Source organism: Cucurbita pepo, chromosome LG08 (genome assembly GCF_002806865.2).
Source record: "Cucurbita pepo subsp. pepo cultivar mu-cu-16 chromosome LG08, ASM280686v2, whole genome shotgun sequence".
NCBI classification, from domain to species: Eukaryota; Viridiplantae; Streptophyta; class Magnoliopsida; order Cucurbitales; family Cucurbitaceae; genus Cucurbita; species Cucurbita pepo.
Window position 1 is genome coordinate 5,423,920 of NC_036645.1, and position 12,301 is coordinate 5,436,220.

At 40.6% G+C, this 12,301-nt stretch overlaps 1 protein-coding gene across 2 annotated transcripts; it reads left to right on the plus strand.

The window, feature by feature from the left end:
- The first annotated feature begins 8,390 nt into the window (after nucleotides 1-8,390).
- LOC111800360 (calcineurin B-like protein 1) lies at nucleotides 8,391-12,020 on the plus strand. Of its 2 annotated transcripts, XM_023684008.1 has the most exons (9): nucleotides 8,391-8,754; nucleotides 8,863-9,008; nucleotides 9,195-9,277; nucleotides 9,510-9,569; nucleotides 10,154-10,262; nucleotides 10,354-10,406; nucleotides 10,694-10,774; nucleotides 11,533-11,645; nucleotides 11,731-12,020. In XM_023684008.1, exons 2-9 carry the CDS (start codon nucleotides 8,930-8,932, stop codon nucleotides 11,792-11,794), a joined length of 642 nt encoding a protein of 213 aa, XP_023539776.1. In that variant the 5' UTR covers nucleotides 8,391-8,754; nucleotides 8,863-8,929; the 3' UTR covers nucleotides 11,795-12,020. The 2 variants fall into 2 exon arrangements, with proteins under 2 accessions (XP_023539776.1, XP_023539775.1); XM_023684007.1 differs by lacking the exon at nucleotides 8,391-8,754 and having other exon boundaries at nucleotides 8,800-9,008.
- Nucleotides 12,021-12,301: the final 281 nt, after the last annotated feature.

The window sequence follows — 12,301 nt, forward strand, 5'->3', positions numbered from 1 at the left end:
GGGGGGGCGAGCTCACATGTCGCGCGATGTCGTCTTCGACTAGAACACCTTCTGAAGGTGGAACGACGTGACCAAGGTAGACCAAAACCCAAATCAATTCACGGTGGAGTACCTCGTCACCGAGCTAGGACAAGGAGGAGCGTAGCATCGGGCACTATAATCGCTGCCAACAACTGCATTGGGCACGCCTACGCCAACACCAACCACAACTTCTGCTACGCCCCCTGAACCAGTGAAGTTCACAACACCACGTACTGCGGACTCAACGTTGGATGCCGATCACGATAATGGTCTGGCGGCTAGGTACTAGAGGATTGAAGACCTACTGGGAGGAGGTGAACCATTGGGACTGGTGGCGCGCGAGCTTGAAGAAGAAGTGGCTAAACTGCATGCCATAAGTGCGAATGAACCGAATTCCTACGTCGAAGCAGAAAGGAACCTATGCTGGCTATAGGCAATACAGGAAGAGATGACGTCCATCACTGAGAACAAGATGTGGAGTCTGGAGAACATGCCATCAGAACACTGAGCCATAGGGCACAAATGGGTGTTCAAACTAAAGCGGAACGAAAGAGGGAGAAATTGTGAAGCACAAGGCCTGTCTAGTGGCGAAGGGCTACGTCCAGAAGCAAGGAGTGGACTTCGAAGAGATATTCGCGCCGTGGCAAGGTTGGAATCCGTCCACCTGTTGCTGGCAATCGTGGCACATCGCTCTTGGGAAGTCCATCAGATGGACGTGAAGTCCACTTTTCTCAACAAAGAACTAAAGGAGACCGTCTACGTCTGACAACCATCGGCTTCCTGGACAACAACAACCCCGATAAGGTATTGCCCCTGCATAAGGAACTCTACGAGCTTCGACACGCACCACAAGCTTTAAACGCGAAGCTCGTTAGTACCCTGCTGTCGTGAAGTTCAAGCACTATGCCTCTGAGCATAGCATGGCATGTGCACGCACGGTCATGGTGAGCAGCAGATGATTGTGGGAGTGTACGTCAACGACCTCATAATCACTAGAGAGGACATGGAAGTTCTTGGAAGATTCAAAAGGGAGATGTTAAAGAACTTCATGATGAGCGATCTTGGCATGCTCAACTACTACCTCGGCATCGAAGTGCAACAGAGTACAGCCGGGGATCACCATCTGCCAAAGTGCGTGCGCGAAGAAACTGATGGACAAAGCTGGGCTAGCGGACAGTAACCCTACAAGGACGCCAATGGAAGCCCGACACCAGTTAAGGAATGCCAGCACTACGATGGCAATCAATGTCATCAATTACCATAGTATTGTCGGGAGCCTGCGCTATCTGGTAAACACAAGCCCTAACCTTGTTTATTCCATTGGATTCGTGAGTAGGTTTATGGAAGCACCTAGGGAGGAGCATCTTGTGACTGTCAAGCGCATCCTGTGCTATGTGGCTGGAACCAGAGGTTGGGGTGTGAGATACTGTGCAGGAAGAGGAAATGAGAAGCTTGAGCTGGTCGGCTGCAGTGATAGTGACATGGCCAGTGACGTTGATGATCGTAAGAGCACCAGCGAAATGATTTACTTCCTCTCAGACAACGCGATGTACTGGCAATCAACTAAACAAAAGGTAGTTACTCTGTTCTCTTACGAAGCAGAGTACATCGCCGCTTTGACAGCGACCACACAGGGGGTCTGGCTTGCGCGACTGGTGGAAGAACTCATCGGACGAGAAGGTGATCCACCAATGTTATACGTTGACAACAAAGCTACGATCTCCCTGATCAAAAATTCAGTTTTGCACGATCGAAGCAAGCATACAGAAATCAGATTCCACTACATCCGAAAATGTGCAGATCGGGGGCTCATCAAGATTGATTTCATCCGAACAGAGAAACAGCTTGGAGACATCTTCAACAAATCTCTGGCGCGGGTGAAATTTGAAGAACTTCACTCGAAGATCGGAGTTCAAACAATAAGGTAGATATATACCACAGATTTTAGAAGGAGATTGTTACATAAATCCCTATTTTAGGTTAGAACATTCCTATCTTTTAGTTACTGTTTTTTAGTTAGAGCCACACAATTAAATTTAGTGGAATGTCCACGTGAGTGAATGACTCTAATTGAGTTGACAGTACTTTCCATTTTTAGGATATAATTTTTATTTAAATATCCCAATTGAATGAGAAACAAGATCATCAGTCTTGAGCGCAAAATCTGAAATATTGTCTCTCTCTTATGTTTTTCTGTTATTTTCTTCTTCCTTCGGCTTTTTTCCTCCATCAATGATTTACTCCGATTTGCTCAGTCAAAAACAACAGAACTCACTCTTCAAGGTCTACAGATTTGCTTCCTTGACACGTTCCACACCCACATGCATTGTTTGCAGCGTCTCCCATGCTGCATTTGCTGAGTCCTTCTCTACCAACATGAGGAGGACATCCTCTAGGACTATTTGGTAGATGGCGGCAAGAGCCATCCTATCCTTACGCTCCTCAACGTCACCATGCTCGATGGCTTCCCACACACCCTATGCATGTAAGTTAACACGCATCTTTATCAACCATGATGCGTAGTTACTCTTCGTGAGTAAGGAGTACTGGTGCACGCTCCTCAACGTCACCATGCTCGATGGCTTCCCACACACCCTATGCCTATAAGTTAACATGCATCTTTATCAACCATGATGCGTAGTTACTCTTCGTGAGTAAGGAGTACTAGTGCACTACACTCCCCTCCTTTTCACTCCTTATTATGTCACATCTCCTCCGGTGACTTTGTATGGTGACGACATTTTTTTTTTTTTGGCATCCTAGCTCTGATACCAATTGTTTGAAATGACCCACGATCAAAATATGTCGAAACAAATAACTGAAGCGGAAGAACAACTTGAGGGGAGAGAGCTTTTGAAGAGAGACCTTAAGCATTTATGCTTTTCAATTCTCTTTTTTTTTTAAAAAAAAAAAAATAGCATACATCACATCTCATGAGTATTTACAATGGAGAAAGCTAACTCATCTCCTAAACTTTCTTCTAAAGTTTCTAAATTTTCTCTTCAAGTTAAGCAACTACAAACAATTCTTCACAGTAAAGACAAAATTTACCTAAACTTATTCAAATCAATAACTACTAAATAATTATTCTAAAATTGCTATAGGTANTTTTTTTTTTTTTTTTTTTTTTTTTTTTTTTTTTTTTGCTCAATCAAGCTTATTAACTCACAGCCTCACGCAAACATAAAGTGGAAACACAGCACTAGGTGGCAGGGAGGCCGGCTACCATACCTTAAGCTACTTCCAAAAATGATCTCACACGTACATCAATAAACATGGAGAACCATGGCTAGTTTAAGTTTAGGGGTACTAAAATAATTATATCACCCCATGTAAAATGAAATATATATATATATATATATATCCAAACTTTGAGACCACTCTATTCAACCTAAAGTTTGAACTTTCAATGCTAAAGAAAAAAAAAGCAAACAAATTATCTCAATTGCTGGTTGTCAGCAATTTGCATCATCAATGGAGTTATCAAAATCGAAGGCAATGGGATGTAAAAAAAAAAGAAGAAAAAAAATTATTCTTATCGTTTAGGTGAGTTGCATCACAAATGTGACCATACTAAAAACTTCAAGATGCTCGTAAGAGAGTTAAGTGATTTGTGTCACAATTGCACCCCTCGGGACGTTTACAAGCGATTGTGTGACACTCACTCTCAACACCGAGTGAGTCAGCCAACTCGAAATAGTGTCGCCTATGGCCTGAAGATGTATGCTCAAACCTCTAGCCTCATTTGAGAAGAAAGCCTTTAGAAAACAGGGACAAAGAGATTTTCAAAAAAGAGGTTGAAAGAAAGATTGAAAACAACGTTATATGGCTATAAACAAAGAAAGAAAGACCACAACTTAAATATCATATAACTTAGGGTAAAAGAATTGACGACTAGTCGAATCTCCCTATAGTATAGTTTGAGACATTTTAGGTCTAGCAGGCGTAGACATGATTCTGCCGAAATTTTATACCACTCAATAAATACAAAAATGAGCTATACATCTTGAAAGAGATAAAAGAAAGCATTAAAGTGATACAAAGCAAAGGGTTTGACATTCAACGAACATGCGGCCATGGGCAACACGCATTAGACAAGCATGACCGTGACATCCTCTCCCACTTAATTGGTTGACGACCCCATCAATTGTCTCACCTTTTCGATTTCTTCTATCTGAAGTGTGGTTGACTTCATATTGCCAACATTCTTAGCTAATTTCTGCCTTTAGGAGCCATTTCCACTTTACTAGGAATTCGTGCACATTTCGTCTGGGTAGCTGATATGACGAGTTCACTTGGTCAAGATCTATTCTACTTCTTTCTTGCTCGTGTCTTTCATTTTGACTGAGGGTCATGTCATTTAATTACATCGATGGTTGTCATCGTTTAGGTTGTATGGTTTCAAGCTACTTACATGGATGATAAGGTGAATCTTCATCCATGTTGGTAGTTGAAGGCGACATGAATTTTTCCCAACTTTTTCTATGACTTAGACAAGCCCTTCGTATTTTTGCACAAGTCTTTGGTCCTTACACCCTCGAAACCGAAACTGTTCTAGTCTCAACTTGATTTGTACTCTATCACCGACTTGAAACTCCAATGGCCTGCACTTTATATTTGTCCACTTCTTCATTCGTTGCGAAGCTTTCTCTAGGTAGGCATGTGCTACTGCGGAGGTTTGCTTCCATTCCTTGGTGAAGTTATAAGTCTATGGACTTTTCTACCCATAAGGATGGTCAATGATATAGGGCATGAGTGGTTGTCTGCCACAAACTATTTTGAAGGGGATTTTCTCGTTGATGAGATTTGTTGACAATTGAAGCTAAACTAGGCAACATCGAGCACTGAACCCAGTTTCTTTGTTGCGCGTCGATAAAGTGACTTAAGAACTCTTCAAGCATACTGTTAAATCTTTCAGTTTTCTCTTCTATCTCGGAGTTGTAGCTTGAAGAGATGTTTAGGTTCGACCCCAATAACTTGAATAACTCAGTCCAGAAAGTTCTTGTAAATCTGTCGTCGCCATCACTGATTACTCGCAGGAATGGCCCACAGTTTGACAATGTTCCTAAAGAATAGTTGGGTTCTCGTTTAAGATTAATACGACTTAGGAGTTGGGACAAATGTGACATACTTGAAAAACCTGCCCACGATTACTAATATGGACTAAAAATCTCCTACCATGGGGAGGTGAGTGATATAGTCAAGGGATACACTCTCTCGTGGTTGAGAGGGGACTCGTAGGGGTTCTGGTAACCCTGCAATTTTCTTCCATTCAACCTTGTTTTGTTGGCAGAAAAGTCATGTCTTCATGATTTGTATTACATCATCTCCGAGGTCGGGCCAATAGTATCACCTTTTAAGGATGACATAGGTTCGCTTCCACCCATTGTGGCCTGCCCACAAAGTTTCGTGGCATTCCTTTAGTAGAAGTCTCCTCATATTACCCGAATGGGAAACGTATAATCGATTTTCTTTGGTAAGGAGTAGGTTATTCTCGATCAAAAACTTACAGGTCTTTCCCTCCTTAGCCAATTGTATGATGGGCAGGGCAACTAGGTCTTTGGCTAGATGTTCACTAATACTTTCTCGTATTGCCCCACTTAGCTTGCTTGCTTGTAAATGAGCTAGCATGCCCAGGGCTGCATGCTCGCTCTTCTAACTCAAGAGATACGTAACCTAGTTTACTTTATCCAGCTTGTGCTTAAATGGAAGCCAAATTCTACCATACATTCTTGCCAACGTGCTTGCTTTAAGGACAATGGTCAAAGAAGTGGCATATTGAGTTTTTGTTCATCTTGACAGTAAACTTGGCCTCGAAGAAATTTTGCCTCCAGGCCCGGCACGCCTCTTTTTCGCTTTGTTTATCTTTCAACTTTCATAGACAATGGGGTGTCCATCTTGTAGGAGGATGCCCCCGAGGGCAAAGTCAAAGGCATCAGTCTCAACTTCGAAAGGTCAGGACACATTGAAATTTCTAAGTACTCGTCCTTTTATCGTGTCTCTCTTCAAGTCTTTGAATATTGATTAACACTTGGGTGTCCAATTCCATTTGTGATCCTTCCTCAGTAGTTCTATCCGAGGAATGGCTCGTTTTGAAAATCCTTCAACAAATTGCCAGTAGTCATTGGCTAATTCGAGGAAGGAACGTATCTTGGTTACTAAAGTGGGGACCTTCCTGTCCTTGATGACCTTGACTTTCTTATCTTCCATTCCAATTTGATACGCTTCAATGACGTACCCAAGAAAGTTAATGCATTCTGAGGTGAATAAGCATTTTTCTCTCTTTACATACAACTAGTTTTCCTTCATTTTTTTCAAAGACCAATTGTAAGTGAATTCGGTGTTCTTCCATGGTTGAATTATAAACCACGATGTCATCTACATCTACCACTTCAAATTTGTCGAGGTATTTGTGAAAAACTTGGTTCATCAACATGCAGAACGTGGCTGGAGCATTGGTGAGACCGAATGAGATGACAAGGAATTTGAAAGCATCGTATCACATGACATAGGTTGTCTTGGATTCATCACCTTCGATGATTCAAACTTGATAGTAGCTAGACCTGGAGTCGGTCGAATAGATCGGTGATGATGGATAGTGGGTATTTATTCCAGACGGTTATCTTATTCAAGGCGCGGTAGTCGATGCACAAGTGAAGGCTACCATCCTTCTTCTTTTGGAATTATATCATTGCTCCGCAGGGTGCTTTTGTAGGCCAAATGAACCCTACGATCAATAATTCATCAATTTATTTTCGTAACTCTGCAAGTTCGGGCGGCTTCATTCGGTACGCGTTCTCTATCGGTGGCTTAACTCTCGGCAGTAGCTCAATTTCATGATTTATACCTCTATGCAGAGGTCATGTCTTCGGTAAAATCTTTGGCACGACATCATGATATTTTTCCAATACCACTTGTATCCGAGTGGGTATTGGTTCTGACAAGTTCTCCCCCTCTACTACGGGGATGGTCATGAAAGAGGGTTTGTTGTGAGCTAGACTCGTTTTCATTGGAGGGCCAATATCATCTTTACCCCTTCAGGTTGCTTGATTTTCGTTTGGACGTCTGCAGAATTGGTCCCTATGATGACTAAGCATTTGTCCAAGGGCATATGTTTAGTCGTTTAGCTTTGACTTTTGTCATAAAGTTTTGAGTGGCCCTAAACTCGACTATAATGTACTTGGACGCTCAACGGTTAACCCATGTCTCTACATACAAAGCTCTCTTTTGACTGACTCTTTTGACTCTTCTATCTTCTTTTGGAGTGCAATAAAAACTTGAGAGCCCCCATACAGGAGTTGTCATTGCTCTCAGATGCGGTAGTCCCTATCTCGACATTTCCAGAACAAGGTTCTTTGTCCTCAAGGTCGCTTGGAATGCCTGAAGGGTTGCCTTACCGGGGCACTCGTATGCTCTATAGGGTCCCCTTACATATGAAACAAGTCAAGGGAGGCCGATTGTATTGGTTCTAATGGGGTTCTCCCCACGGGTTCCCTTACCTTTGTTGGAAGGGTCTGTGGTCTCCACTTCCCGTGCCTGTTCTTTCACCCCGTTCTTAGGCGAGTTCGATTGGCAGTTCCTACTCCCTCTACTTTAGGAGGGTTGACTTCATCTTACATTCTGGGACTCTTCCATGCATACATTCTGGGACTAAATCCCTAGCCTTTTGAGTATTATTCTTCTAATTAAGATATTCTAGTAATAAAAAAAAAGGGAAAAAAAAAAGTAAATTTTTGAATCTTGAAAAGTAAAGGGCAAACATGTAATTAGAGACACCAAATGAGGGCAAAATGAAAACATAAAATTTCTCAATAAATTGAATTATTTATAGTGTTTATTAGATGGGTATATGATGTATTAAATTGAGCAATATGAAACAGAATCAATTAAATAATTAGCTTAATTACATAATTAATTAAATAATTAGCTTATTTACGTAATTAACTTAATAACTAGCTTAATCGAATATTCTATGAAACCCATTCGCTTTCCGTTGCCTTTTTGACTCGACCATGAATTCCTCTCTCTCTCTCGCTCGCATAATTCTCTTTATAATCCTTGATTTTGCTTTGGCGCTCTTTTTCACACTCACTCTAATCCAAATGGCACTTCAATCATCGCTGTTCCCATTTGCTTTTCTGGAAAAAACGACGAGAAATTTGTAGCGAAGCTCCTTCTTTCTCCTCCAATTTTCCGCCCTTCGATCGTTGCATAAAACCCTGTCATAATCTCTAAAGCTCGCTTGGATTGCAACCTATTTCGTTTACTTCTTCTTTTTCCGTCGAGCNTTTTTTTTTTTTTTTTTTTTTTTTTTTATCTTGTGGATTGTTCTTTTTTGTGGGGTTTTCTTTGTTGGGTTTGTTTAATGCATTTGTTGTTTTATGTGGATTGTTGCGAAATTTGATGTAATTCATGGTTTTGTGATGATTGGATTTGGTTTCTTTATGGGGTTAGACATCATTTTCTGATTCTTTGTTGATAAGAAATGAGAAGGAACAGTATGGGTCTCTTGTTGTTTTGTGTCCGATTTTTGACCAAATAGTTCAGTTTAATGCTCATCTTTCACTTTACAGTGGGGGGATTTTTGTTCTCTTTCATACACATTCTGTGAGTTGTTGGGATTTGGATATCGTTTGGTGGGATTATTAATAGGCACTTTAGTTTATATGACCATTTTATTGTTCCTTTCACTCTGTTCTATTGTAATATCCTAGTCTCTGAGAATTGAAACAAGTAATTTTCAGAAAACTTACTAATGCAGATCATTTAGTTGTTTTTTTTTTTTTTACTTTTTTGTGAAGTTGATTTGCTCGTGGTGTGCTTATGTTGGGATCTATCTAGTATTGTAGTGAAGTCAAGGTGCTGCGTTGGGATTGCTTTGTAGTACACCGATCTTCGTCTTCAGTAAATGGGCTGCATTTTTTCTAAAGAAAACAAACAATTTCCAGGATATGAAGATCCTATAAGTCTTGCCTCACAAACAGCTTGTAAGTTGTGCTTTGTTTATGTTTTCTGAGTTCTGAGTTTCTAGATTTAATGACTAACTTTTGGACTATTTTATTGAATCTATGCTCTCCTGATGCTTTCTAGCTATCGAGATATGTTCATGTCGGTCTGAGTTTCTCTCATATATTATTCATGATTCTTCTTGTTCTTTATACTTGCTTCAACAGTTAGTGTCAGTGAAGTTGAAGCATTGTTTGAGCTGTACAAGAGCATCAGCAGTTCTATCATAGATGATGGTTTAATAAACAGGGTATTTGTTTCTGATATGACTTATCATTCCGGTGTTCGTGTTATCATCCCTCTCTTCATGTCTGTGCAAGAACTATTTGAACTCACATTGTTTTGGTTAAATAATGTGTACATGTATAGCAGTGAGGATAATGCCATTGATTTTGCTGGTTTAGTTGGATTAGTCAAACGTATGTGTTCTATGCAACAGTGATTTGAAGATGTTCTCTATAACGATCTTGTTCTATATGCAGGAAGAATTTCAGCTGGCCATTTTTAATAACAGAAAGAAGGAAAATCTGTTAGCAAATCGGGTAAATATATAAGCTTTTATCTTAAATTCCTTACCAAAAGCGTTAGCTTGTGAGATCCCACATCGGTTGGAGAGGAGAACGAAACATTCTTTATAAAGGTGTAGAAACCTCTCCCTAGCATACACGTTTTAAAAACCTTGAGGGGAAGCCCGAAAGGGAAAACTCGAAGAGGACAATATCTGCTAGCGGTGGGCTTGGGTTGTTACAAATGGTATCAAAGCCAGACACCGAGCGATGTGCCAGCGAGGAGGCTGAGCCCCGAAGGGGGGTGGGTTGTGAGATCCCACATCGATTGGGGAGGAGAAGGAATCATTATTTGTAAGGGTGTGGAAACCTTTCCCTCGTAGATGTGTTTTAAAAACCTTGAGGGGGAAGCCCGAAAGGGAAAGCTTAAAGAGGATAATATTTACTAGCGGTGGGTTTGGTTTGTTACAGAGCGAGTCATGGGTTTTGACATTGCAATTCATTTTTAGTAATATTTTGGCAATGAATCTAACTTCTTCTGTTATTAATGACTCATGGTTCCATTTGATGGCTATATTTTCTCATAGCATATTTTAAGGTTGGATCCATTTTGTATGCAGCTCTTTGATCTATTTGATGTTCAGCAGCAAGGGTTCATTGATTTTGGTGACTTTGTAAGATCATTGAGTGTCTTTCATCCTAATGCTCCCGAGGAAGACAAGATTGAATGTAAGTATGCAGGATATGGCATAATATATACCTCACATGAATCATTCTATCTTGTGGCTTGACTGATGCTTGTTATTTATTTACCTTACAGTTTCGTTTAAGCTTTACGATTTGGATAACACGGGATTCATTGAGCGGCAAGAGGTAGGTTCTCTATGCCTCTGGTTGAATACGATCCATACGATGCATGGATTATTAGATACGTTCAAGGATGAGAAAAAGTTTTAAATGTGTCTCCATTATCTTTATTTTGATTCTGTCGAAACCCTGCCCAAAAATTTACATGCTACACGGTAGTGGATGATATGGCACGCCATCGAAATCGGTAGATAAGCAACCGGGATGCTATGAATGGAAGATCTGTGCCTGTTTTTGTGGAAGAATTTTCATGGTTAACTCCACCAGAGCTTTTTGTTTGTTGACTTTGGTAGGTGAAGCAGATGCTAATTGCCCTTCTTTCTGAATCTGAGATGAAGCTGGCTGATGAGACAATAGAGATAATCCTTGATAAGGTCAGGTACCATAAAATTTCAGGATCATTAGTTGTTTGAGTTTCCTGTAGTTTTCAGCAGATCATACTCTTCTATCAGTTATTGTTGAAAACCATTTTATTACCCAAAGAGTATGACCACGAGTATTGGTATTTTTTATGAGATCCCACATCGGTTGGAGAGGAGAACAAAGCATTCTTTACAAGGGTGTGGAAACCTCTCCCTAGCCATTTTAAAACCTTAAGTGGAAGCCGGAAAGGAAAAACCCAAAGAGGACAATATCTACTAGCGCTGGGTTTGGGCTGTTACAAATGGTATCAGAGTCAGGCACTGAGCAGTGTGCCAATGAGAATGGTGAGCCCTAAAGGGGGTGTCCACCAAGTGGTGTGCCAGTAAAGACGCTGAGCCTTGAAGGAGGGTGGATTGTGAGATCCCACATCAGTTGAAGAGGGGAACGAAACATTCTTTATAAGGGTGTGGAAACCTCTCCCCAGCAGACGTGTTTTAAAACCTTGAGAGGAAGGCCGAAAGGAAAAGTCCATAAAGGGAAATATCTGCTAACGGCGGGCTTGGACTGTTACATTTTTTTCCGGAATATGTAGCTACAATTTACAAAAATAAGCAAACTGGAAAGGACCCAATATCTGAATCATCATTTAGAAAGAAAGGAAGAAAGAAATATTCGGTTTGGCCCATGTCGAAGTTCCATTCAAGCACTCGATACTAAATTTCGTACGGTGTCGCTGTCAGCTTTTTATCTGATGGAATATTTTGTACAGACATTCATGGAGGCTGATGTGAAGGAAGATGGGAAGATAGACAAGAGTGAATGGCAAAATTTTGTGTGCAAGAATCCATCATTATTGAAAGTGATGACGCTTCCATACTTGAGGTAAAGAAGAAAAGGCATAATATAAGCATAATACATGTTTGGTTAGGTTTCAAATTGTTGATCCTTTTGTGTTTGTGGGGGACAGGGACATAACAACCACCTTCCCAAGTTTTGTGTTTAATTCTGAGGTGGATGACATTGCCTCGTAACAGAGGGAGCTAAGAAGCTGTTGCTGTTGCTGTTGTTGTTTTCTTTGAATGGAAGAAAACAGAACTGAGTTTTCTGATTCAACCCAATTATGAGACATTTTCCCTTTCCTTCCCCCACACATGATCAATAAGTTTTAGTGTAATTTCAGCAATGTTTGTTGCTCTCTTACACTCTGTTGAATAAGTTTAGGAAAATATATCGAGCGTTATGAGCGTTATAAGTCTTGTTTCGACTGAGCGTTGTCGAGTTAAAAGAAGACACCCTTATACTGATTCGTATGGAAAAGAAATGATGAGGTTGGTGAGAGGGGTAGGTGTGTGTTCGTATGAGAGAGGAACAATGGCGATACGATGAGGGTTTTTCTTTATTTCTTTTATTTTTTTTAAGGGCATGATGTCATCTTTTGAAGAGGTAATGTTGTCTTGTTGTAAACGATGTTGTCTCTTTAAGAGATGCAAGACATTGGTGCCTCTTCTAATGACAAATCTTATCTTAATCGATTCAAA

Excerpts from the sequence above, each read along its gene's own strand:
- LOC111800360 (XM_023684008.1), top strand. The coding sequence starts at position 8,930 with ATGGGCTGCATTTTTTCTAAAGAAAACAAACAATTTCCAGGATATGAA. Across the intron at positions 10,263-10,353 it reads CGAGGAAGACAAGATTGAAT|TTTCGTTTAAGCTTTACGAT; the intron begins GTAAGTATGCAG and ends TTTACCTTACAG. Across the intron at positions 10,775-11,532 it reads TAGAGATAATCCTTGATAAG|ACATTCATGGAGGCTGATGT; the intron begins GTCAGGTACCAT and ends TATTTTGTACAG.